The sequence below is a fragment of the Botryllus schlosseri genome, chromosome 6 (assembly GCF_051294905.1).
Source record: "Botryllus schlosseri isolate E-star chromosome 6, Bs_hap1, whole genome shotgun sequence".
Classification (NCBI taxonomy): domain Eukaryota; kingdom Metazoa; phylum Chordata; class Ascidiacea; order Stolidobranchia; family Styelidae; genus Botryllus; species Botryllus schlosseri.
The window spans coordinates 24,713,104-24,740,185 of NC_137241.1; the positions used below are offsets into that span (position 1 = coordinate 24,713,104).

General features: G+C 40.7%; 2 protein-coding genes across 4 annotated transcripts in view; both read right to left on the reverse strand.

Annotated features, from left to right (window-relative positions):
• On the reverse strand, positions 1-26,767 carry LOC145441738 (uncharacterized). Of its 2 annotated transcripts, XM_080319675.1 has the most exons (18): positions 26,290-26,767; positions 24,280-24,375; positions 23,917-24,213; positions 22,258-22,569; positions 20,689-20,979; positions 16,629-16,916; positions 14,862-15,128; positions 10,428-10,589; positions 9,014-9,208; positions 8,756-8,946; positions 6,691-6,864; positions 5,964-6,271; positions 5,136-5,276; positions 3,919-4,029; positions 2,945-3,090; positions 2,491-2,575; positions 2,374-2,420; positions 1-1,781 (listed from the first exon to the last, which is right to left on the reverse strand). In XM_080319675.1, the coding sequence occupies exons 1-18, from the start codon at positions 26,333-26,335 to the stop codon at positions 1,750-1,752; spliced, it is 3,189 nt and encodes a 1,062-aa protein (XP_080175801.1). In that variant the 5' UTR covers positions 26,336-26,767; the 3' UTR covers positions 1-1,749. The 2 variants fall into 2 exon arrangements, with proteins under 2 accessions (XP_080175801.1, XP_080175802.1); XM_080319676.1 differs by lacking the exon at positions 22,258-22,569 and having other exon boundaries at positions 26,290-26,761.
• Positions 1-27,082, reverse strand: part of LOC145441744 (disintegrin and metalloproteinase domain-containing protein 10-like) — a 110,917-nt gene that overhangs the window by 33,350 nt on the left and 50,485 nt on the right. The gene's annotated exons all lie outside the window — the stretch shown is intronic.

The window sequence follows — 27,082 nt, forward strand, 5'->3', positions numbered from 1 at the left end:
TCCAGTCTGTTGCATGTATTTCAAATACGCCCATAAAACTTTGCATATATACCACTTATACGAGGACAGGGAAATCGGTATCGGATAAATAAAAATAACTGAAATCCCCAGATTTGAAGGCGTATATCGTGAACTTGGAGACAGCGTAGCTAACAGCGTTATCAGACACAAAATGAAGCGCGAGATTTCTAAGAGAGAAAAAGTCGAGGCTAATCGTACTTAATCCAATTAGTTCCAAGTCATCAAAACTAACAAAGGTACCGACCATAGCCACTGTCTATGAATAAGTTGATTTCAAGAATCGAAAGATATCAAAATGTAAGGAATAGGTCGAAATGGAAGGATCGAAGGAGCCGCGACAGCGTGCAAATGAAGTCGTTCAAAACGCATCAGTGGAAATGTAGTCAAGTTGTGCAAAGATAAATTTGGTGCTGAATTGAACTTCGTGGTCGGCAGCCAGCATATTATGTATACTGCTTTTCGCCTATCCTTTTATCAAAGCGGGAGTGCTGGTCTTGCGGTAACCTTATAGATAAAAATGAACCGTTTTCACAGTTATAAACATAGCGCCGTTAGATGAAAGAGTGTGTGTTACGACCAAGAAACTGATTCGTAAACAGTACCCATATAATTCCAGGCATGAGACTTCCAATTGAAGCCGTCGAAGGGTGTTTTCATCATATACACTACCGGTACGAGTGCAACCTTCCCATCTTTTCATTGTATCGCATTTTTTGTTGGTGTACTGAACTGATTAAAATTGCTAATAAACCGAAACGAAAAGCTGAATTTTGTACCAGGGCGCCCAGATATATTGATTGGCAACCCACGTTAGTGCGTAAAGAAGGCATATCGGTGATTTCCCTTTACAATTTATACTGCACTGTAAATATATGAATGGAAGAAAGATGTATTTGCTTGATTTCCACCATAGAGCAGCGTGCAAATCGGTCATTGGCACTTTCTTGCAGGACAGATTTTGCTTACACACCCATTGTAATCGGTAAAATGAGTCGAATACACCAATCTTATTGGAATACGTCACACGGGTGCAGTGTAGTGAGATTCCGCACCCGAAAGTGATATTCAACTGATTTGCAGCCTACGCTATGGTTCAGATCGGAGAAACACACGACTTTCGTTTACAGTACAGGTGTTGAGCTTGGGATAGGTAAATCTGCGCCATGAATATGAAATGTGCGGTTGCTACAGCGGCACTACAGCAGTGAGCAGATTGCTGAAGAAGCAAAGAAGATATTCATTGAAGAATGTGAAAGCGTAGACGACTTTTCTGGTCAGAAACTGAACAATACTAAATCATTTGCTTACAACCTACAAAATATACTTGCGATTAGAATTCCAACAGCTATAGTTGCTATAAAAACGATTTGCCTAGAAATTACAGTGCGGGGTCATAATTGGAAATTGTGTCATAAGCTTAAGCGGTTGGCAGTCACAACATGATATTTCCAACAGTTAGTGCAGCCTTTCGCCTGGCAGTGTTACATTTATGTCTATCGTAAGTGTAGTTACACACGCTGTTTTTACACCACAACCATAAAAAGCAATCACAATATGCGCAAATTATTATGCCCTTCGTCCGACACGATTAATGCTAGCAGCTAATTGTGCAAAGCGATTCTCCTAAGCAGCATAAGAAAAAAACGTTCACGCAATTACCTAACACACGCGTATGCACTATTTGCACGGATCTTCGCATTGCTGAATATCAACTTGAGACTTGGAATATCATAACGTGTCGTACACGTGTTCCGAATTAGCTGAAATAAAAAAGGATACGGCCTCGGATAAATGCGATTGATGCGTAATGCGTGAATCTAAGCGTGACTAAACACGGCTTTAAGATACAGGTGACCCAAATCTTATTTATCTACATTGCATATCAAGTATGTAGATCAAGGTTCCACTGCTACGACCAAGCAAAAACGGTCGGTATATCCATTCCCTTTCATCGGAGACTGTAAAGCACTCGGAATTGAGCGGACTACTCAGACAGCGAAACGCTCTACATAATAGCTTTCAAAACTACATTCATGGCAGGATATACTTTATTAGACAGAGGCCTCTTTGAGTTATCGGCACAACGACAAGCTTTAGAAACTTACAAATATAGATACAGAATAAAAGAATCACGGCGTCACAATGGAACTTTGACAAACCACACAAAACTAAGGTAACAGGCAGTCCCATATAGTGAGCAGATGCATAGGAATAAATATATCAAATAAACTGAAGACTTTACAAACGAACATACAGCAGTACAGATAATATAGAATAAATGTAATATTCTACGGTTGTAAGCGATGGTCCCTTATGCGCCGCGAACGAAAATACCAGCAAACGTCTACAAACCTGAATACGAGAATTGAAGAAAACGCGGCCTGTTCGTGGGACGGCGACTGAAAATATATCAAACACGGGTCGCGGGTTAGCAGTGCCCGGCAACACACTAACACGGGCCACACTCACCATCGTCTGAACAGGAAAAACAGAAGGGCGACCGCGATAATGGCCGCGAGAATCGAAAGGACTATCACGGCCGCGTTGCTTGACTCTACAAAAGAGAGAAGGGGGTGATTCATATATGCATATTGCATACTGCAGAGTGTCATACGCCGATTTACGGAATACCAACTGCGGGTGGTATGGAATGTGTGTTGCGGAGGTATTTTGTAACAATGACGTGACGCCCGAGATTTATTGTGACGTTGCGAATACATATGACGTCACAATTACAAAGTCGAAAATATGGAGGGGAAAAGCCGCCTTTCGCACGCCTGGCTAGTGGCTATACTCAAATGCATGTGGGGACCCTTTGACTCTGTTAGAGTTGGTTAGGAGTTGAAGCTTCTTTGGAACCGGATCACTCAGCCCCAGCAGTGATGTGATCACGTGAACACTTCAAAATAGACTCGATTCTTACCGGGTTCGGCTCGTTGCTCCAATATCAGGCCTGTCGGCGGATCATATTCACTCATGGCCACGTAAAGTGAATTTTCCTCATCGACAACAGTTTTGACCATGAAGACAGATATCCTTTGGCCGTAAGGAATCGGCCTGTTCCACGCTCTGAAATGTGCAGCGAATTGGTGGAAAGTTGCGACGCAGTTTCCACGCGAATAGCACCGCCCATGATGATAGCGCTATGCATTAACTTGGAATCCAGCCATTCGCAAACAGGACATCCATAATTTATTTGATCTCTAATTGCTAGCCACCATAGGTCGTGTTACAACTGTTTCGCGACCAGACAACCGTTGCACGACAGTATCAAAATCAGCGTCATTACACTGGTTACAGGGTATACAATATGGATCTTGGAAATGGAAACGGCAGCACAAATCCGAAGATTAGACGATATATCCACACTGGCGAACGTTGAACGCCGTCGGGAATAATTCGCGCACAAGTCACGTTTTAAATATACATTTAGTTTCGTGTTGCTAATTCCATACACGATGGCAGGGGGGCGGAAACCTTGGGCCGTATGAAAATGAAACGGCAGGCGGGTCGGGCATACGCTGGCAAATATGGAGAATTAATAACCGTGTCGAATTTAGCACTATGATTATACTACAGGTATTTTGAAATGCTTATGCTTATCCGGAAGTTCGTGAATTCGTCATTACAGCTATTGTTATGGAAGCGATGCATCAATAATAATGTATTAACAAATTCGAATATGAATGTTTCACTGAATATGAGCGAGTGAGCGTTCGTATACGGCACTCCGCGAATTCGGAAATCGACAATTAGGGATAGGTTAAGATTGGGGGCTGCGAAGTATCGATTTCAACATGCCGAGTTCAGCGGTATCCTTCAACATTAGGACAATAAAAAGTGTGGACGGCACAGCATGAATATGAAACATATGTACCGAAATAAAAATATACCGACTTGACTTCATCGCCGATGCTTCTCCTTTTCCTTTGAGAATCCGCGTTTGGCAGAGGCATGCATGATGACGTCGTGTCCCTGCCCAGGATATAAGTCTCTTCCTTCGCGAGTCTGTGTGTGAATATCGTTAAGCTTTAATAGTAGTCCAGGAAGATGACATGGCTCGTAAAAGTGAAAGATCGATGTAACAACGCGAAAACGGATACAAATGCCTTTCGACGGGCGGACAGCCTAATGGCGTTCCTTACAACTTTGAATCTAAAATTCGTAAATAAAATAGCAGGTTTCCTTCGATTTCAAGAAAAGTGCCTCACTGCAAATGCCTACTCGGAAAAGAATATACTTCGTCAGTATCTTATAAATCTCAGCACCTGGCTCTCCTTGCAGAGATGTTTCGGTACAACCCACTAGAAAACCGAACGTAACAGTATCGGTTGCACAATACTACAGCGTGGCTTAGCGGTATGTAATCCGATGGATTGTACTCATCTTCATCGCACAAGAAATACTTCTACATTCACATTTACTCAAGCAGGTTTTGCATAATTGCACTACATACGTAGCTAGGCTTAGAATACGTACTTCATTACTTACTCGGAAATCAGTAATTCTACTTGTACTTCGTGTAGAAATTTACAATGTTACTTCTACTTCTTGAGTACCAATGATAAATACTTTCTTACCCGCACACTTTACGCGACCCCACATACAACGCACGCTTGGCAACAGACGCAGCCAGACTTATTCAAACTATATTAGATTTTTAAAATGCGCAACTATAACTATATCTAGCTACCTTTACAAATTTGCAACTAACTAATAACCGACAATAACAATTTCTGAATTGAAAATAAGCTGACACACATTGGAGATAGAATGGGCATTTCAAAAGGACAAGGTTTCGAATTTGAAATGAGAGGGGTTTCGATCCCAGATACCCAGCCCCTGGCTACGCCCCTATTAGTAGCGATGTCGCTGAGCTCGCAATGGCTGCAATAACATCACACAACAGAATACCGGTATCAAGATTCACGCCAGACGGCGTTTCTAGTTGATCTACTGTTTGTGTAATGAGCAACAATAACTATAACTAATCAAAATCCGGAACTAGACCTAAAAAAAGAGGATTTAGTCGACCGCCAACAAACTAAATTAGTAGTTTGTAAAAGTCTGGAGGCGGTAATGACATTACGAGGAAAGAAAGCTCGAATACTCACGGTGTTGTTGCGTAGGCAAAATATTCCTCTCCCGGAGCGACATTTCCAACATCTTGTTTGATGTTGCCAAATCGCGATTCGTTCATCACAGTATCTAGGATTTCGTCCTTTCCATAGTAATGCACCACCAGAAATTGACAGCTGTTGAAAGTAAGTAATAAAGTATACAAATAGGCGAACAGCAACGTTGACCGCCAAATATTTCGTTCTAGAATAGCGACGCTCGTCAGGAGTAATCGTCAGCAAGTATAGTAGAGAATTGGAAAGAATCGTATATCAACAATTGTATCACAAAATATGACGTCACCGGCATGAAATTTCGAATAATCGGGACGAAGAGAGCTTGAGCTCAATGCGCCATGTTTGCACAATGCACATAATTTTGGATTTGAAAAAAATAGTATTTAGGGTGGCAAATTCTTTAATTATTACAGATCTACTCACCGTAAATACTATGATTTGAAGTCCGAAATTTTGAACATCTATAACTTCGCCTCTACGGGATGGAATTGATCCACCTTTCATGGTATAGCCAGTGAAGTTTTAAAATTTTTCATATTCATCTTTATTAAATAAATCAAAAACTTTTTTGTTTTATAGCAATGGTTCTATACGTAGAACTTGAGCCAAAATTGGTGTGTAGTGTTTTTTTAGGCAACCTGACAATTTTATCAAGTAGGCTAGCCAGTAAAATTTGAAAAAGATAATTAAATTTTGAACAGCCCAATAATACACAAATTACAGTACATTCTATATCCCCACATCCGTACAGAAATTGGCCGTAGAAGAAATGCCTGTATTTCAATAAGACAACAATTCTCTGCTCACCTCACTGGTCCGTAACGATTACTGGCTACTGGCAATGTAGTAGTGATCTCTCCGTTCGTGCCGGATGCAGTAGTGCCAGATGCTTTGTAAACCCAAAGCGGCTGGCCGATCGGGCTGACGCAAGATACGTTGCTGGGGACCAGAGTGCTGTTACCCGCGCACGAGCGGCTATAAATGGTCGTGTTGTAGACCGTGTTGGGTACCATGTGAAATTCGTGCGCGGTGGTGTCTGGCGCAAGATTTTTGTCGAGAGATGTCTGGTTGAACTCGTGCTTCTCGTCGACTTCCGCGTTCGATGTTATGGTCACCTGCAACACGAAGCATGACAAGAATAAAATAAAGGGTGGAAAGTGCTGTTTATCGTGTCACAGCAAACTGGGTAGTTGATTTTGACCCGAAAATTAATTTCACGGGTTGGGGGTTTGGTCCGAATTAGGACCAAACTATTATTTTGGCACCACATCTGCTGTAAGTATATATGATATTATAGTATAAATTGTACCAAATTTTGGGTACAACCGAGATTTAAGTCTCAGATACAGAATTCCAAGATAACCAGAATATGGAGTATGCCGTGCCCCGCAAATGAACTTGGCGCATCAAAATTTGGCCATTGTGGCATCCATGGAAAAACCACCTTATCTACATTACGCCTCGAGTGAAATTGGTGAGAGTTATAAGAGTATAGTATCATGCCCTTCTTTGCGCAAAACGTAGAGTCCATTACCGTGAAGCCGTCTATGGCATCGCTGGTTTGATAGTCCCACGTCATCGTGCAGTTTTGGGTTGTGTCATTCTGAGTCAATCCAACGGACTGCGGCGGGGCAGGAGGGCCAGTGGTCGTTACTGCATCACTCTCTTGCGGATACAATATACAGTAATCGGGCTGCGAGCCATACACCTTCAAAACAATAATATCGATAATAAACATTCATCCTTTACATTGACACAGTAGAGTAGTGGTAAAGTGGTAATAAACTTTAAGTCAATCTCTCTTTTATAGTTTTGACTCGAGTCAAATCGAGTCATTTTCATTTTACCTCCGAGTCAAGCTCGAGTCCAAGTCAAGCCAAGACACAGATTGACTCGAGTCGAGTCATTTCCGTATTTTGAGAAAATGACTCGAGTGACGTCGAGTCATCAGAAAATCGTAACTAGAGTCGGACTCGAGTCGTTATAACCCTGATTCTGTGTGATACCGTTCGCGAGAACAGTGTACAATCCCGTACCTTGCTAGGTTGGCATCTAAAAAAAAACTGCTTTGCCTTTGAATCATGACTATTTGATACGTAGATAAAAAGGTGCTCGGGCACAGGAAAGCCGCCGACACAATGGAAAAGACAGTTGGGCATTAGTCGCTTCGCCTGAGCACGTGACTTTGTTACCCGTAAGTTAACTCCAAAATGAACCCTAGCCTAATCCTAACCCTAACTTCACCCACATCCCCAAATGTAGCATGCTCATTGCTCCCATGTCCAAGGACCGTTACAAATAGGCCTCGTAGCAGTGACAAACCGTGTCCCTTTTTCAGTTGGGACTGCGTCTTGTGGCAGGCCATGTTTTCGTCGCGGTACGAAATTTGCTTGAAAATTTTATGCCGCGCTGACTAAGTTCTATCTTATACCAGAGAACCGGGTCAACAACTGCAGAAATCAAACGCTCCGTCTCTTCAACTGGAAAAAGCCGTAGAAAGCAAAACGAGCTCGACATCGTTCACGAAATCCCTCTGTACCTCTTTTAGGGCCGTGCCACCACACCACTGACACACACCATAGTCCTTGAACCCAAAGTACTAGCTCAGAACAAGGTGTATAGATTTACAAGGTCTCCGATTCCACTTCTCTACCCAGCAGGGTTGTAACCAAGTCACAAGGTTCCGAGTCACAAGTCAATCTCACTTACTTACATAGTTATGACTCGAGTCAATTCGAGTCATTTTCAATTAACCACCGAGTCAAGTCCGAGTCCAAGTCAGTGAGTAGAGGGTCGAGCCCGAGTCATAGTATTGTGACTTGAGTCCGAGTCCAAGTCATTGTGTTCATTGTTCAGTTTTGAGTTCAACCCACTTTTTTTAACTCTACTCGAGTGATATAGAACGTATCGTATTCATAATATCGTAATTTTCCTCATTCATACAGTTTCTGGCTCTATTTCCCAAGTTTCAAGACTGATAGATGAAATACCAATAATATGGTGACTTTACTATTCTACGAAGTTACAATGAGATGTCTGTCTTCGCCTTCCTAGTCACAAGCTACATGACTTGGTTCGAGTCATGCACAATGACTCGAGTACAAGTCGAGTCAATACAAAAATTGTCTCGAGTCGAGTCATTTTACGCTTTTGAAAAAATGACTCGAGCCAAGACGAGTCACAAAAAAATCACAAATCGAGTCGGACTCGGGTCATTACAACCCTGCTACCCAGTATATTAGCAGAGGTGATCAAATTTAGTCAGTGTTGCTATTGTTCCGTAGAAATACAATTAGCTCAGTACACATTTTCCCAATTACAAGTAGTATAGCGGTTTCAGAGATATGCTAAAAACTACTCAAGGAAGAAGTAAAAAATCATGGTTTGAAAAGTACTTGTGTTTGTAGTTTCATAAATCAGATTTGGGTTCACACATACTATTAGCAGTTGGTCGCAGGAAGCTACTCACGAATAACGCAACAAGATTACTATAAATAGGTGCAATTTCGCTCATTCGCCATGACAACTTCACTCTTGATTTCAAGCGATTCATCGGCGACCACTTGCCAAGCAAACTATAGCCTTCAAATCCATCTCACCATAACATTATACTCCGTACTGGGCTGTAGATTGTCGATCTGCAACGAATCCCCATTTACAGATTTTCTCTCAACCGTCGATGCCTGGCTCAAAGCAACGGTGGCATTTATTGGTGGCGACCACGTGACATTCAGCAGCGTTCCGTCGCATTCGTCTGTTTCTAGGCGCAGGCTTATCGGAGCATTGTAGTCTGCGTAAGATATTGAAATTAGTACAATACCATCCCGTATAGCCAGACTCACGAGACTCAGTCAAACCTTTTACTTCACACACAAAATACATTTTGTCGTCACAGCTACATGGCTCGAACTTCCATTCGGAGGCATCGTAGTACCTCAAGCAAGAAAAATCGGACGATGTCGAATTATCTATGTCAACGTCGGGATTGGCGTCAGTTCCGTCTGCGTAAACCCATCGTCCCGTCCCGTTTTTGGTAACACCAACGTAAAAATCTGAAATCGACAAGAGGGTAAGTCGCTGAGTGGGTTATTTGCAACGTTATTTGATACGATCCGAACAGGACTACCGAAATATGACATTATGCCAGAGTATATTTTCGAGAATGAAACGTCTGAAGCGCAGAGCAGTAGTCGGGAATGGTTGATTTGGACGAGTTTCAATTGATTAGATTTGATTTATCAATTCGATTAAGATCTGACGATCAAATTTGCGGAGGTGGTCAAAGTAGACATCGTTGGTGCTACAGTAGTAGCGGAATTAGCGTCACAACATTCCTACTTGAGTACAGGTAGACATAGCGATTTCCAAGGAAGTAAAATAGTGAGTATTTCAGGCCTAGTTTTGTTCATAAACTGAAAATTGCCAAGTAGAAGTAATAGTAGTCTGGAATCATAACCACCTGAGTATGAACTGCAAGTAGGCAAAATACTCCGAAAACTTGGACGTGCTTCCTTACCACCTCTGGGTATTACAACAGTCGCGTTTGTCGGCAGGGCATGGTATGGTAAGGCATTGCAAGGCATGGAAAAGTATGGTATGGAATTGTTTTACGATACTTCCCTAATTTTTGCATACTGTTCAATTCTGGGGGTTTTACCTTTCACCAATAGCATGTCTTTACAAAACAAATTCTTACCTAAATTTATCGGAGGGAGCAATGTTAAAAGGTGCATGGAAATATAAATTTCAAGTTGCGGTGAATGAAAAAAAAATCTGGGAACCAATCTTCTAATTTTGACAATACTTTTGTATTATGGAATTTCGTAAATGATGTTACTGCTAGCAGTACGTTACCACACTAGATTTACATGTTATGAGATTCAGTTAAGATTTCCAAATGATCCCGTGTGTAGGTATATATTATACGTTCCGTCTTCGATGATTAGGAAACTTACATCGCTGACTACATATGATATAAAGAATCTGGGGCTATCATTGTTGCATCAGGGCTGTTTAAATGGACATTTCCATCCAAAATAATTATAATATAAACGCCGGAACATTTCCACGCACCAAAAATAGAATATCACTTTAAAGTTTGGGCAAGTTGCGAAAGTATGGAAAAAGTATCAAATATGGTATGGAAGACGGTTGCTGTGGTATGGAAATTGTTAAGTATGGGATGGAACGATTGGGACGGGTATGGAGTATGGAAAATTCCCATTACATTCCATACCATACCCTATTTGTCGGTACACAACGTTGATTTACCTCCGATACCATTAATCTTCGCTCTAGACGTTAGGAATTCTTTCTTCTCATCGGTTTTCAAGGTCACCAAGCCCCCGTTACATGTCTCATTCGCAGTTCCAAAATCCGCTTTTACCGTGTGGTATATAATATATTCATCTTTGAACACCGTGGTCAAATTACCTGAAATAGACCAACACCACATGCTTTCGACGTCGTATGCTACGCGATCAAACAACGTAGAAGATCAGCCCAGGTTCAGCGCAAATGCTGTAAGGCGCACGAAAGAAACTGATTCATTATGAGGGGTGATTGAAGAATTCATCGTTTGCACTCAAATAGAAGTAGAAGTAACTCTGTAACTTTCTACTCAATTACAAGTAGAAGTAGCAATTTTCAAGATGTGTCAAGACTATTTCGAGCGGAAATAGAAAATCAAAATGACAAAATATACCCAAGGAAGGAGTTTTAAAGGTATATCTGGTCGAGGGGTCGTGTACATTTAGCATTTAATCAGAGGTATGTATAGTGTATACTTGCAAAATTGCAGGGTACATCTTAGCGACTTCAGTAGTGCGTAAAGGCACACACCACATTGAAATATACGGCACTGTTACCTTGTGTAATAAATGAATTGCACCTGCGTAAAACTACAGCAATTGGCATAGATCACATAATACGCACATTACTTATGTCTTCAGGTTCGTTGTCTTGTACGTACAGTATTTCGATACCAAACCATTCAAGAAATACTGTATTATTGGTGAGTAACATACGGATACAGGGTTCTGATAGTGCTTTTTTATACCGCCGTCAATCAACTAACTGCCGAACTAAGCGGCTTCACGTTTTTCTTCGTCTGTAACTTTAGTGAGAAATTATACTTTTTATGCTAAACTCTCATTGCACCAATCTGTTTCACAAGATGCACGCAATAGTAGATCTACCCAGGGTTGTAACCAAGTCACAAGGCTCCGAGTCACAAGTCAATCTCAGTTTTATAGTTGTGACTCGAGTCAAGTCGAGTCATTTTCAATTCACCACCGAGTCCAAGTCACCGAGCAGAGGGTCGAGTCCGAGTCATGGTAATATGACTCGAGTCGAGTCCAAGTCACTGTGTTCAGTTGTTCACTGCCCAGTTTCCAGTTAAAGGCTTGTTAAATCCACTTTTTATAAGTCTGTTTGATGATATCGAATGGTTCGCATTTATAATATACTAATTTTCGTCATTTTTAGCAGTTTCTGGACGCATTTTCAAGTACCAGTACCAATAGACGAAATGCCAATAGTGTGATTACTTTACTATTCTTCGAAATTACAATGAAACGTTGGTCTTGGCCGGTCATGACTCGAGTCATTACAACCCTGGATCTACCCAATTAAAATCGACTGCTAAGCTGACACGGCCTTTGCCTGAGTGCATTGTGGATTGTTACTGCATGGATCGTCATTGTTTCGCATAATCTAAAGATAGGAATTGGGAGGCTGTGTCCGAATTAAGCGGAGTTTATTTGTGTGAAACAAGGCCGTTGTCGGTAGTCCGAATTAGTGGGAGTCGACTGTATATTCAATTACCGTCCTGCAGGAGTGCAGGGGCTATCAAGACGAGGCGTTATCACAATCTCATCCATGAACACTAGGGTTGTTCAGATTCGATAAATTGTCAGGAAACTTCGATGCTTGTGACCCAAATGAAGGTTTAGTACATAAAAACACTTTTATGAGCAATTTTGGTCATCTTCGTCGTGATCTTCTATCCCCGAAAATCCCCCAAAGATCTACGGGGCAATTCTCCTTACTACTGGATATGCAATGTTGACCACGTCACCGGTTTATAGCTTTTGTGACGTTATCAGTTGAAAACGGCCGTGTAGAGATGATATATTGCAATAAAATAGCCATGATTTCAAAATTGCACTTAACTGCAGTCCCATAAAGACCACATGCGTAACGATTTCACTCTGCACAACCTGTCTATCATGCTCATGGGAATCATGTATTGGTTGCACCATTGACATCGGCTTGTTTTGGATCGTACATTGAAGAAGCGCCGTTGGGTTGCAATTCGTGAACAAATACTGATATTCCCAGCTGGTTTTTAGCCATAAGATATTATTCAAAGGTATGTACTGTCAGTAATACTTTTCTCAACTTCAAATCATCTGTAAAATACCGAGTTATCTTATTTTATGGTAGACTGCAATTTAGTTGAAGAAGAATGCCTGAAAAAATGCATCAACACAATGTTCAGCGCTTGCCTTATAGATATTCTTGTCATATTCTATACGTTGTCAACCTCTTCAACAGTTAGAAGTACACAGTCCTCCGTTGTGGTAGTTTCGGGGCAATTTTCTTTCAGATATGGCGGGTGTAGTAGAACCTCATCTAGAGTCGGTAACTTGGAGTGACTAATACACTCAGATAAATATCCTTCCGAATAGTGACCAGAATATCAGACCAAATAGTGGGCAGACCTGAATCTTGTTCATGGTTGGTCCACAAAACCCATATCCGCTTTGTTTCAGACTTTCTTCTGCAACTAAATTGCAGTCTACCATAAAATAAGATAACTCGGTATTTTACAGATGATTTGAAGTTGAGAAAAGTATTACTGACATTACATACCTTTGAATAATATCTTATGGCTAAAAACCAGCTGGGAATATCAGTATTTGTTCACGAATTGCAACCCAACGGCGCTTCTTCAATGTACGATCCAAAACAAGCCGATGTCAATGGTGCAACCGATACATGATTCCCATGAGCATGATAGACAGTTTGTGCAGAGTGAAATCGTTATGCATGCGGCCTTTATGGGACTGCATTTAAGTACAATTTTGAAATCATTGCTATTTTATTGCAATATATCATCTCTACACAGCCGTTTTCAACTGATAACGTCACAAAAGCTATAAACCGGTGACGTGGTCAACATTGCATATCCAGTAATAAGGAGAATTGCCCCGTGGATCTTTGGAGGGTTTTCGGGGATAGAAGATCACGACGAAGATGACCAAAATTGCTCATAAAAGTGTTTTTATGTACTAAACCTTCATTTGGGTCACAAGCATCGAAGTTTCCTGACGATTTTTCAAATCTGAACAACCCTAATGAACACGATGACAACACATCCCAAAACTACTTTCTACTTTACAAAATGTAAAGTGTAAAAGTATTTACTTTTTCCTAACAATCTGTTAAGTAAAAGTGAAAGTAGCAGTCGCGAAAGTATGCAAAACCTACTTGAGCACAATGAAAAAGTATTTTGTAACTCAACCTCTGTAAATTACAGTGATTTCGGTAGGTTGGGTATAAGTAGGGTTGCTGTATTTAAAACAAAAATCAATTTAAGACAAACATATTCAAAACGTTGCCCTTGTCTAAAACATGTTTTTTATTAATTTTTGTTTAGCCATGACGTCAGGAATCTTTAATTGTGACATCACAGCGGATTGATATTAAAATGATAGGGTAACTACGGCTATTTTGACGAAAAAGGCTTCCGACCCCTGGCACAAGCGGACAAAATATCTCTAACCAGGAATACATCGTTATGCAGTGATTTTCCGCTCGGCGGCCATCATCATCGGAACATCCATACCAATGATCTATCAGTTCTATCACTGTTGAACCGACAACGATTTTGTGGATTTTAACTATTGCATAATCCATATTGTATACGTCCACTATATCGGGTGCAAATCGTCAGTAGGCTCATGCTACATGTGTTTTCGAAAGTATTTACACAATTATGACATAATTTTACAATTTATGACAAAAACATAATTTTATTTCGCAAAGGCATTTCTTCAAAGCATTGTTGAAGACATGTTTTAAAACATCATTTGTTTTAAATGCAATCCTAGGTATAAGGTCACTGACGAATAGGGTGATTTTTTTAACTAAAAAACGGAAGATTTTGACCTAAAAAATCAGAATTATCTTCATTTCTGGTTGAAACTGTCTGCCCTTACGAAGTAGTTTGGCCTGAAAAACTTATTTGACGTGAAAACTGGCAAATATTTACATGAAAAACTTTATTGCAACGAAATTTGGAACTATGAAGAATTCCAGTAATTACATCACGTGATATGGTAGACAACAACGGAAGATACGTTCTTACATTCTCGGGTAGAAAGTGTCTGTCCTTGTCAACCATATCAACCTATTTGTTTCATTTGACCGTTTATGATTCACGATGAGAAGACGACGGGCCGTATCGGTAACTCTATGGCTATAAAGTAGGCTACAAGCTGTAAAATGTCAAATGATAAGTTTACCGACAGTGCAAACATCTATGATAAAACGAAATGCAGATTGCAAAAAATTTTCGACTTTGTAAACAATTTTTTGACGTAATGCTACAATTTTGACAAAATTTTGACTTGTTTTGTCATGTCAAAAAAAAATCGCCCTACTGATGAATAAGTGATGGTCGCTCACGCTCATACTAACCTCCGTTGAGCGATTTCTGCATCTTCGCAGTACCGTGTGTATTGCTAGCGGCACAAGTAATTTGTTGATCGCCAAGACACAGCGTGTCCACTTTTACAGTGAGAGTTGACGTCACTGCGAAATCACCGACGTCACTCCTCGTCTCGTCGAAAACGGAAGACAGAGGTGGAGCATCGCCCATCGTCCATGTCAAATCAGGCCTCGGATTCCCGGAAGAGTTACAAGTGAAAATTCTCGTGTCGCGCTCAAGCGATGAGACCGGCGGACCTGGCGAACGGCACAATGTCAGGAATTACCAATCACGCCAAGATATCCAGCCTCCGCTTTTCCAAATTAGATCAGAATTAGAATTACTGAATTCGGGAACACTTGGAAATTGAATCTAAGTCCCAGTAAGAATGAAATACAACATCAATCAAGTTCAGTCCATATCTAATCATAGTTCATTATCATCAGCATAAACATTAAACATGAGATTGTCAAATGTCTGTACACTAGGGCTGTTGAAAAAAGAAACTTTTCCTTCAGATTTCACTGGCTACTTCATAAAATTGTTAAGTTGGTTAAAAAAACGCTTTACACCAAATATGGCTCAATTCCACCCGGTATAAGCGAGAATCTTGCAGTTAAAAGTTTTTAATTTATCATTAAAAAGTTGAAAACCTAAATTTCTAAATTTTTCTGTCGACCCCATAAAATTGCACACCAAATTTGACAAAATTTCTAATTCCATGATTTTATAATGAATAATGAAAGAGTCGGTCACCGTAAATACTATTTTATTCAAATCCAAATTTCTCTACTGCAATAACTTTGCTTCTAGTGGTTGGAATTGAGCCAAATTTGACGTGCATGATCTCTACTGACAGCCTCACAATTTTATGGGGTTGACAGAAAAATTTTATTTTTGTTTTTTAATGATAAATTCAAAACTCTCTACTGCAAGAATCTCGCTTCTACTGGTTGGAATTGAGCTAAAATTGGTATGCAGCGTGTTTTTTTAATCAACCTAACAATTTTATCAAGTAGCCAGTGAAATCTGAAAGAATTTTGTTTTTTGAACAGCCCTACGGTACACCAAGGTTGGTTCGTTTCGCACCATACAGTCCCTTGTAGCATTTTCAGGAAAACCGGATATTAGATTAGAAATAAAATTAGACCACAAAAACATTTTCAAATTACATTAGCCACATTTCGCTCGAAATAGTCTAATCATACAACTAGAATTATATGGTTGTCCAAGTCCATGCGAGGCCGAGTTGCTGTCTTATTTGACTGCACCTTAATGCCATTCGTTTTGTTGAATCATCCAACAGTTCAACGCGAAACGCCGTTATTTGACGATATATATAGATGTATAATCTATACCAGTACCCATCCAGCGCAGCACACTCGTACCACCCTGTTTGATGATTTACTATCAGAGGCGAATTTACCCGAGTTGGGCTGAGCATAGTTTAAATATATCCCCGAATTTATTATAATCGGGTATTTCGCAGATTTTCACCATAGTGTAGGATGATATCGTGTAGGTTATGTAAAGTGTAAACAGCTCTTTTTAGTGTTCTGCTTTCACACACATTCCAATGGGTGAAAACAAGTCAAATACACAAATTATTATGAAGATATAGCTGGGGTGGAATTGGTCCCGGTCTCGTGTACCATACCCAGAAGGCCCAAAAACGTGACACAGGTAAACACTTGGTGGCATTGGCCATACAATTTTCTTGTCCACAGAGTGGACCGGTCCGGTACAGTATCACCTACCTTCGATGGTTAGAAAGATAGTTATGTTCGATTCTGCACTGGAGCAGGTGAAATTTTTGGAGATTCTGTAATCGGCTGTATCGTTGATATGAAGAGTAGCGGACGTTGCGGTTACGTCTTGGTAGAACTCGGATGTTGTAGTATTGGGCACTGCTTTGAGTTCGTCATCCAGCCAAGAAAGATCCTGGGCGTCACCGTCCACGAGACAAGATACCGTGTGACTTTCGCCCTTTGTGGCGGTGTAGTGGCTAGCACCGTCGGACTGAAGGTCGGTCGCTATTTTGATATCTGAAACGCATAACCGGCCATGATGAAATACCAAAAAACTGTAAATTCGAAATATTGAAGTCGTAAAATGTCAATGAAAAATAAGGCCCATCGGCAAGTCGACAATCCTTAGTGGAGAACCACAAATGATTTTAAAATCGGTTGTCAAAACCGGTGACTTTGCTGTTAGCTCAGTACAAAAGTGACGACGGCTGGCGATGGTGATAACTAAAGCGGTTTTTTTTGACATGTCAAAATTGTAGTGTTAGGTCAAAATTTGTCAAAAATTTCGTTTGTATCGTAGATTTTGCACTGTCAGTGAACTTATCATTTGATATTTTACAGCTTGTAGCCTACTTTATAGGCCTACCGTTGTAAACGGCTAATTGTCGGCTCATTGTGAATCATAAACGGTCAAATAAAACAAATAGGTAGGCATGGTGTTATGGTCAACGTACAGCAATATCCTAACTGAAGAAAGACTTCTTGGGCATTGCATCATTCTTATATTAAGAAGCGCATGATTAAAAATTGTGATGTAGACAACATTGTCAGAATGAAGCAACACGGTGTGTCACCAGCAGTGTACGCACAACTTGAGTGCTGTCAGCCAACAACTGCTGCTGTCGAATGTCCTTGGCAAGGTTCTTAGTAAGGACATGCACTTTCTACCAAAGAATGTAGGAAAGTATCTCTCGTTGTGCCACAAATTTTTTCAATTATTTCTACCATAATACGTATTGTAACCACTGGAATTCTTCATAGGGCCAGATTTCGTTAAAATATTGTTTTTTTTTCATGTAAAAAGTTGTCCGTTTCTGAGCCAAAAACGTTAAGAAACCAATGGTGTACTATAAAACATCAAGGATGATATTCTAATGCGGTAGACCTATTATGCTATAAATACAGGCATAAGTGCAGTAAACATAAATATTTGGTAGCTGGTTGAATGAAATTTACATTATTTACGGGTTAAAACTGTTCAAAACAAGCTTCACAGAAGCATCGTGACGTAGTCAAAACATGTGACGTCATGATGCCCAAGCTGAGGACAAATGGGTTTTACGCCCGCCGGCTATGCCACTGAATAATACGATGCCTTCAATCCATTGAATAGAATCATTCAATCCAAATCCATAGACACTATTTGCTCGAATTGCTATCAATTGGAAAGAGGCAAGAGCTCAGCTTTGGTGATCGACGCGATATTCGTCATTATTAGCAAAGGCAATGTTATTACAACGTGGTGTTCGGTAATCTGTATTGCGATGCGATGATTCTGAATTCAGCAGCATTCTGCAACGTCGCGTACTACTATTATCGAGGTTCGCCTCACGGAGTTGCCATTGTTTGCGAGTGACTGCGTAAGTGCGTAATGCGCTCACTGAATTGTTTTCAATATCCTTCCCTGATTGGCTCCGCTTTCCGTATCGGCGCATTACCAAACGGAGATCTTCCATTGTTCATTCTTGCACTGAACTGAACGGAGCGGAGTGAGATAACGTACGGACGGCCACAAAACGCAAATTTAGATTGCTGATAATATGAACCAAAATATGTGCTACCGAACGGATCATAACCCGCCGTATTGTTGCGACAAAAGTAAAACTAATCGAGCCAGACACTTGATCGTGTCATATCCTGCCATGTAAGTCAGCGCAATGTTAGCATTGCTCACTATCGTAAACAAAGCAGAAATTGCGGGCTGATGGGTAAAGCGCCGTGATGTAAATTGTTAGTGTTGCTGTCGTAAAAGGTAACACACGTATGAAGACTTCCATTATTAAAATCACTATTTCGTGAATGCGGCCTACGATAACCAAGTTAAGTTATGGCACATTCGCAATGCCATATCCTCTGGTTGGCGAGCCCTACAGTCACTGTTACACAATGATACAAAACCTTTCTGGAGTCGCAACGTAGATACGCGCGTTCATATTACAAATAAATCATTAAGAACGCGGTGCAAAATCATCTGAGTGAACTGCCACGACAACAAATACATAATAAAGGGCTATAAATTTCACGGCAATGATTATTATCAAGCTATATGCTACGAAAGGTGGATTGGCGATCGTGCAATGTGCAATTGCGCATACATACAGGAATAAGATGTATCATTTGAAAGGTCAAAAGTATTTCGATGAGGACAGGTCAACGACAGGGAATGCTCACGTAAGCAATACGATCTCATTTCCGGCCCGGCACCGTTCACAATTCAACCATAAGAGTAGAAAAGCAAACAGTTTTTGCGAAACCAAAGTGTCGCGTCGAATCTATCCGATACTTTGGTTTCGCTAAACAATTTCCTATCCATCCGCGATAGAGCAGCGGTGCCCAAATTACGGCTGTCGATGAATAATTGAATAATCATGTGGACGTTTAACACGTAATTCAATAAGCATTTGTCGGCGGCCGGCCGTCAACTCGCAATTCGAATTTAAGATCGAACCACAAGCCGGCATACAGAATAAATAATGTAGCATCATCAAACTCAAGCCTATAACTTTCACATTGTGAATCCATGGGTGAAAAATAAGTGTATTTATCAGATCTCCACTTTAGAGTGGGGTGTGAATCAGGTATAGACCGCACTTTCAAGTATCAGATTGTACTTTCACACTATTCCAACGGTTGTAAATGAGTCAAATACAGCAATTCGCATGGTCATACATCCCAGTGATGGTGAAATGTTTTACTGCTCCACCCACAGAAATCCAAAAAGGTGATACACCCAAACTGAACCCACTACATCCCTGGGATTTATCTCCATAAGGATTGGTGTCTTTGACTCATTTTCACCAATTGGAAGGGGTGTGAAGGCACAATTTGATATCTGAGAGTAATTGTCACCCGGTTTACACCCCGCGTTATGGTGGAAATCTGTTAAATACACGTATTTTTCAACCCGTGAATTCACAGTGCACCATCGCCGTCAGTACGGAACGAAAGGCTAGTCTGAGCTTTTGTTTATGTCATGGTTTCTTGACACAGAAACCACAGAGGCTGTTCACAAAGTCCCCCAGTAGTCAATTTAACATGAATGCTCGGAAATTATCAGTTGGTCCTTTACGGCAGTCCGCTGACATGCGGCCGCGCTACAGAAGTCATCGAAATGCGGACGCGGATAGCAATTGAATAGCAGTTGGCCACCCGTGGGATATATGCTGCTGAATTTGTCTACGACAAACATAGAGCATAATAACGACATGCACCCTGGGACAAAGACTAATGAATGGATGTTTATACTTTACTGTTCATGTTACGTCTCGTTATACAACAATATTTGTTGCCTTGCAATGTGATAACATGATGAATATAGCTCCGTCAAGCCTATGCACTGTACAGATTAAAGAGCTCTATGGATATTCTAGTGCAGTGGTTTCTATAGCCCCCTTATCAAGCTAAACATATCTTTATCGCCGCCGTAAAGAGTAGAGGTCAACAGTAAGGTCATCCTTCTACTTTTTCGTGGTATTCAAGTAGGTTGTAACCACATACTCAAGTAGTTTTGCTTGTATAGTACTTCAACCCCCCAGGGGGCGTCATCGCCCACTTTCGGAACCACTGTTCTAGTGCGAAAGCGATCGGTCGTATCAATGCTCAAGTACTGCAACATTCACTGTAGCCTGTATGGTGTTGCTTTCCTCGCGGGTCTAATAGAGAGTAGGCACAGGGTAACGAGATAATCTATCCCTGGCATTGACTACAAAGAGAAGACAAGACTTTGACCATTACTACTTACTAGCAAGAGCACGCAACACGGTATAAACAAAATAAAAAAATCGCTTACTGTAAACGGAAATATTGATCCTGGAACTAAGATGGTCTCCATGTCCGTCCACAGATTCGTAAGCCGAAAACTCGTAGTCGCCCAAATTGTCGTTGCTGATGTCGCTTACGTTGTAGAACCCAGCAGAGTCGGAGATAGCAATTTTTTCCACTGTGCCGTTAGGCAGTTGAACACTAACCGAAACATTGCTCAGCGTCGTAACCTCGGTTTCAACTGTTAGCGGAATGGACAGCTCGCTCCCCAACGGAGCGAAGTAGGATGTAGCCGGCGATGTGATATCGGTCGTGAGTACTGTAAAAGTAGTTATAAATACATTGATTAGACAGCAATCGATGATGGCTACCAGCCTTGATCATTCATCATCAAACGTGTACCATTCCATTACATTTAGTACAGAAAAATGAGGAGTTATAGTGACATTCACAGAGGAATGTCTAGAAAAACTAATTCCATGTAAGGATCAGACATGCTTAAAATAACCATTACTCCCGCCGTTGCCGACCTCCAAAGTTCCGACTGAATATTGCGCGAAAAGTTTAACGGAATTTTAATGTACCTCCCAGAGTCAATAAAACATTTGCTAAATGGCGTTCCAATTACCGCAACGTCCGTAACCCAATAAAAACGAGGTTTGGCTGGGTGGGAGAAAATGATATTCCTTGGCGAGAATCGACGTTGTGCAGAGCGCTATTTCTATCTCCGTTGTAGAAAGGTCCTTTTGCAATCTGATTTGAATGGACAGCACCGTTCAGCGAAAAGATGCATTATATACACGTTGCTTGTACTGTCCGGAATCAGTAGGCTCAAGATTCTGGGTCAATTGCGGCTCCTGGTCAAATTAAATATACACTTGCAGCGATTGTCGTAGAATGGCGTGCTGGCAGTGGCAGCTGTTAGGCACCAGAAACGCAATGCTGACGCCAGATCTGCTGGGAATGGATTCAATCCTAAATGTTCAATGCTCATTGCTCATAAATCTTAATTTATGGGCAACCAATGAACACCTTTGATTATATTTATCAAACGTTAATAATTTTACTTTGCCGTCATATAAGATTCTGATGACGCTGTCGTTATATAATTAAAAGGGACCGATCAATGCTCTCTTTCCTGTGCGAACTTTTAGGCCGGATGGATATCCCCGCACCCATATTCGCAGAATGCAACAAAACGTTTCGACAACAACGATGTCGTATCCAGAGTTGTGTTCTTGAAGGAAGGAACGCAGTCTACTATTTGACTGCACAAGATAGCAAGGTGCTTTGAAGATGCGAATGAACCGTTAGTCCCCCAGTTAGTTTTATCTCGAGCATTTTTGCATTCAGAATCAGTAAGAGTTAATTTGAACTACCACAGCATCTATAGACTGTATGCAGAACTTATAGGACTATACATACAATCAAGAAGTGTTATTCAACAGGAGATGTTCCATCGAATAACGACAGAATAAATCGAAATGAGACTGCCTGATTTAATAGCAATAGGCCTGACCTTTTTCAATAATATGAAGTGCCACAATACCTCATCTGGTTAGTACAGCTACCCGCTACTAATCGCATGCATATTCACCGTGAACTCTAGTCTCTACAGTTGTAGGATAATACTTTAATCCACCACCATAGGGGCTATATTCTTCTCCAATGAAGGTGTACAGTCCATTAATGGGAGTGGGTATTTGAAAAGAGTGGCGATAGGTGTTCTGGTTACGGTCAATGTTGTTTTGTAAGGGTAATTCTTCCTTGACGGCAGTTGGTGATTGCTCGAAAAGCTTCACTCTCGACCATTCCTGCGCCTCGCAGTAAATAGTCACGTCGAACAGCGAATTTGTTTCTTTTTTGAAAGCATAAAACTCCTTGTCCAGTTCTACCCTCAGGGTGTAGACTGTGCGAGAAACGACGATTTGATACGGAGATTTGAAAGAGACACAATGTCGAAGTATATTGCGATCGATAAGCGATTGCTGAGCTATACAGTAACATGGCGGATTAGGCGCTGCAAATTGAGCAGTGAGTACGGATTCCAACACATATCTATACAGGTTAACGGACGGTACCGGCACCAGCACATCAAAATATCACAACAACAAAATTGAAAATTTTCTCTTCACCCCATGAAAGTGTTAGGCTGTCTATAGAAACGATGCTCACCAAATTTGGTTTAATTCCAATCACTGGAAACGGAGTTATTGCCGTCGAAAAATTTGGATTTGAATAAAATAGTATTTACGGTGAGCACAACTATAATAAATGAACAAAGAATCGGTCAGCGCCAAGTTTCTATTCGTATTGAAGGTCTATCGCAGCCCCACACCGACGATGGGTGATGATATTTACATTGATCAAATATAATATGGTCACAAACACAATATTTTATTTTATTTTAAACCGTCCTAAGAAACGGGGATTATACATAACAAAGTATCCAAAAAATGACTGTCTCAAATATTCATTTGAATACAACCCACACACATCAGAAGAATCAATGAGATTTGATAAGCCGGCAATCTTCAATAACCTTTGTCACAATCAGGGATGAAATTAGGTTGTACTGATCTGTAACGAATGGACATTGGACAGTCGACAGGGTATGCAACCACATTTTCTTTATTATGACGAACTGTTGGTAGAAATCATTATCTGTTGTCTCGACCATTCTGTTAAATTCAATAGCTGTATTTAGTATCTCAATATTTAATATTTGAGCGGATAATTATAGAATGCTTATTGCACATTTTCGATTTGTAGTCTTCAATCGTACGACAGGATCATTGACAAATCACACATATTGTTTTACCTTCGAAGCCGGAAAAAAACTTTTCTGTCGATTTGTAATTAGATACAAATCATTCGTCCTAAACTTTTGGTTTTTACAAAGCGTATTAATAATGAATTTTAACCAACCGCACGAATGAATCTACCAAGTAATGAAACAATCTTATAAATTACGTACCCTCTAAAAGTGATTTGACAAGCAAAACAGCTACCGGTATTTGCCAAACCAGAACGAGAACCCCAACGGTGATGCGGCGTAGGAATTTCAGTCGTGACGTATTGTAATGTCGCCGTGGTCAGGCTTTTACACAATCAACAAATAAACCCCTATACAATACGGCTACCACCTAGTATAGTATATTAAGATTATATCGAATCTGAATCCAGTAATCGTGTCATAACTACAAATCTCAGAAGGGCTCAACTCCGCGCGTCCAACCATATGCAGAACACTCACCGTATAGCAAAGTTTCACCAGTGGCGTATATTTCTTCGCCACTGTAGCTTCCGGACGCCTCGAACGTGTACTTTCCTTCCATACTTTTGTCAGCATAAGTGATATTCACGAAATACCTTTCGGGTATCCCGCTATCTACGCCTACGGAGTGACTAGAATTTACATCATGTGGATTTGTAGTAATGATCGTTTGATTCGCGACTTTTTCATGAAAAGTCGCATTGAAGTTCATAGCGACCGACTCGTTTTTATAGACGTAAGTGATTTCTTCCGCTGGTTCCAGGGCGAGGAGAACGGCTGTTGAGACAAATTGCCTTGTTATCAATCGCTGGCGTTCATGCACATTGCACACATTTTACGTACTTCCATCGGTTTCGCAGGTTGCTGATGGTTCACAAGAGTATGTGTTGTCCGTAGCCAGACAAACCACATTTTCCCACGAACAAGTTGTACTTGAAACTGAAATGAAAAAATTAATCCGTAGAATCTTCAAAATATGACCGGGCGCGAGTTACCCGTGACCACTGACCAGTATAGCGGGGCAGAATGATTCCAGTACTTGAATCTGAATCGAGTGTTAATTGTAATGATTCGTGTCGAGAATTCGGAGATTATTTTTTCGAGCACTGAGCTTACACGCCCCTTTCTACTAAGATTTATTTTGTCAACAAGAATTATAGTTACGATACTATTTTCCCACCATCCGTATCACAGCATACGAAATGGGCAGTAAAAAGCTACGTATGTTAGTGGAAATGACATTTCTGTAAAAACGTGACTAACCCACTGTGTTGACACTGACACGAAGTCCAATTGAGGTGTGATCAAACAATTACCCATCTATCTTTAATCTTATGTAGAACTGGCCGTATTTTCTGTACGATAGCATATAAACGTAAATCATTCACATTCGTGAGCCAATATTGCATTAATAAATTGACGGAATGTTTCGGTGAATAGCGTGGATTGAGATATACGCGACACTTGCTGAATTCAATGCAATACATGTGTAATTGTATATATTATTGTATTGTGATTATGGTTTGGGGTTAGGGGTCAGGGAAGGGTGATATTAGGATTGAGGGCCGCCAAGTGCCGAATTCAACATGCTGAATTCATTGGTAAAGGTAACGACTGTAAAAATGTGGGAGGGACGAATGTACCATTGTACATTTTGTTAAGAATTACGTAGCGTCACAGATTCCTTTTGACGAAGTGAACAGATGACGCCAAAATGTCGGGAATTTGTTGGGCCGTTTGCGGCTTTCGTCTCCTGGCCGTTAATTGAACGAACTATAGCAGGCAGAAGCGCAGGCTAATCATGTCGATTATTTAATGATTTTATACGGTACGTTGCCGATAATATTTCTCATCAGCTGTTCAAGAAAATATCTCGCGGCTGTTGATCGATTTCCTGTCAATCGTAGAGCGAAGAGCCGATATTTTTATTTCTTTTATATCTACATACTAGCACGTTGTAAAAGTCAATGCCGTGTCAGCTTATAATGACATCTACATAGCCGTATCTACTACATTACATAGGCTCCGAATGTTGATTTCGCGAGGGTATAATACGAAGTCCTGTTTGGTCACAATCACTTGGGATCGGTGATGTCATAGTCGTTGTGCCTGATTTTAAGCGATTATCGATTAGTGACGTAGAAATGTACGGTACATTTACTAGGTCGTTATTGCGCATTTACTGGGTCGTTAATCTGCTCAGATAAGGATCAGCACCTTATGCGAAATAAATAGCGATCAACGAAATTGTGGGTACGCCAAATAACCACAATAAATACAGGGTATGCGCTGCATACCCAGGTTCGGCGCACCCGCACATGCCCAAATTGCCCATAGGTGTAGTAGAGAAGTAGCTCTGCGCAGCAAAATGTTCGAAGGCATCGCATAGTCAAATAGTATGTTGATTAATTAATTCCAGTAAAACGTATTCCGTCATAATGGAATCGGTTGAGTTGGTTTTTTATCATTTATGATCCCTGCAAGTTCTTGGAGGTACAGAGCTTTAAAATACAATTGAACAATACATTCATATTGAAATAAAACCTAACATTTTGTACGAATTTAGGGAACGATGTTTTTCACACTCATAATACGCATTCGTCTATTGCCACCATCCGTGACACTGAGATCACGATTCCTTTTGTATTTAACGTCGAGTGGGAAGAATAGTGGCAAAACACGGTCAAATCAGGCGTGACACGTGAACAGCGTAGGGTTCGACGATTACTACATAGTTTGGTTATACTGACACACAGAAGTGCTTTGAAACACTCCGCTACGAAACAGCTTATGAACATTTCGGATGTAATTTCAAGCTCAGCAACATTAATAGCATTATACTCCAGTACTAACCTGCGCTTGACAAACACAACAACAGTATGCTGCGTAGTAATTTCATCGCGGAGGTATATAGCTATCCCAACGCTTTCGGTGCGGTCTTTTTCCACAACTACTCTACAAAGCAGTCAACAGTTACTATGCCTGGATTGATGGTAGACTCATTACTGAATGCCACGCTGTAGGCATAACAACAAATTCTCCAGTTCAGATCTGCGCAGATTGCCGTGTTTACCATTTGCAAGTTACATATTAACCACCGAGATGTGTCCAAATGACATGAAATCTCTTGAACTGGTGTTTTGTAAACTATTCATACCTCTTATAGAGGACAATGCCTACCGATCCCTGATATTGTTACGTTTCACCGACTGATCTAAATCGAACCGCAGTTAAGTTTCTTGAGTAAATACGTGCTTATCACTCAACGCTGTCTTTTGGTATGCTTTTCTACCCTGACCCGAATGTGTACTGGTGAACGGTAACAAACGAACATGACGGACATGATCATGATGTATTTTTCTGCGCACGCCTGCTGATCGATAGATATAACAGATCGAGTAAAGTACCGTATTCGGCTAAAAGGTGGGTATCGTCAGGTGGTTCTGATCAGGTGAAAACGAGACAGTATCCGCCGAAGCATGACTGATATTTCCATTCGCACTACGCAGATTCAACCATATTTCTAACCACTAAACTAGATACATATTATTATAGAATGTAAACGTTTACATTCTATAATATTATACACACTGCGCAGTTCGGTTCGGTTGTAACCGTAGGCAAGTGATCATTAATTTAACAACAA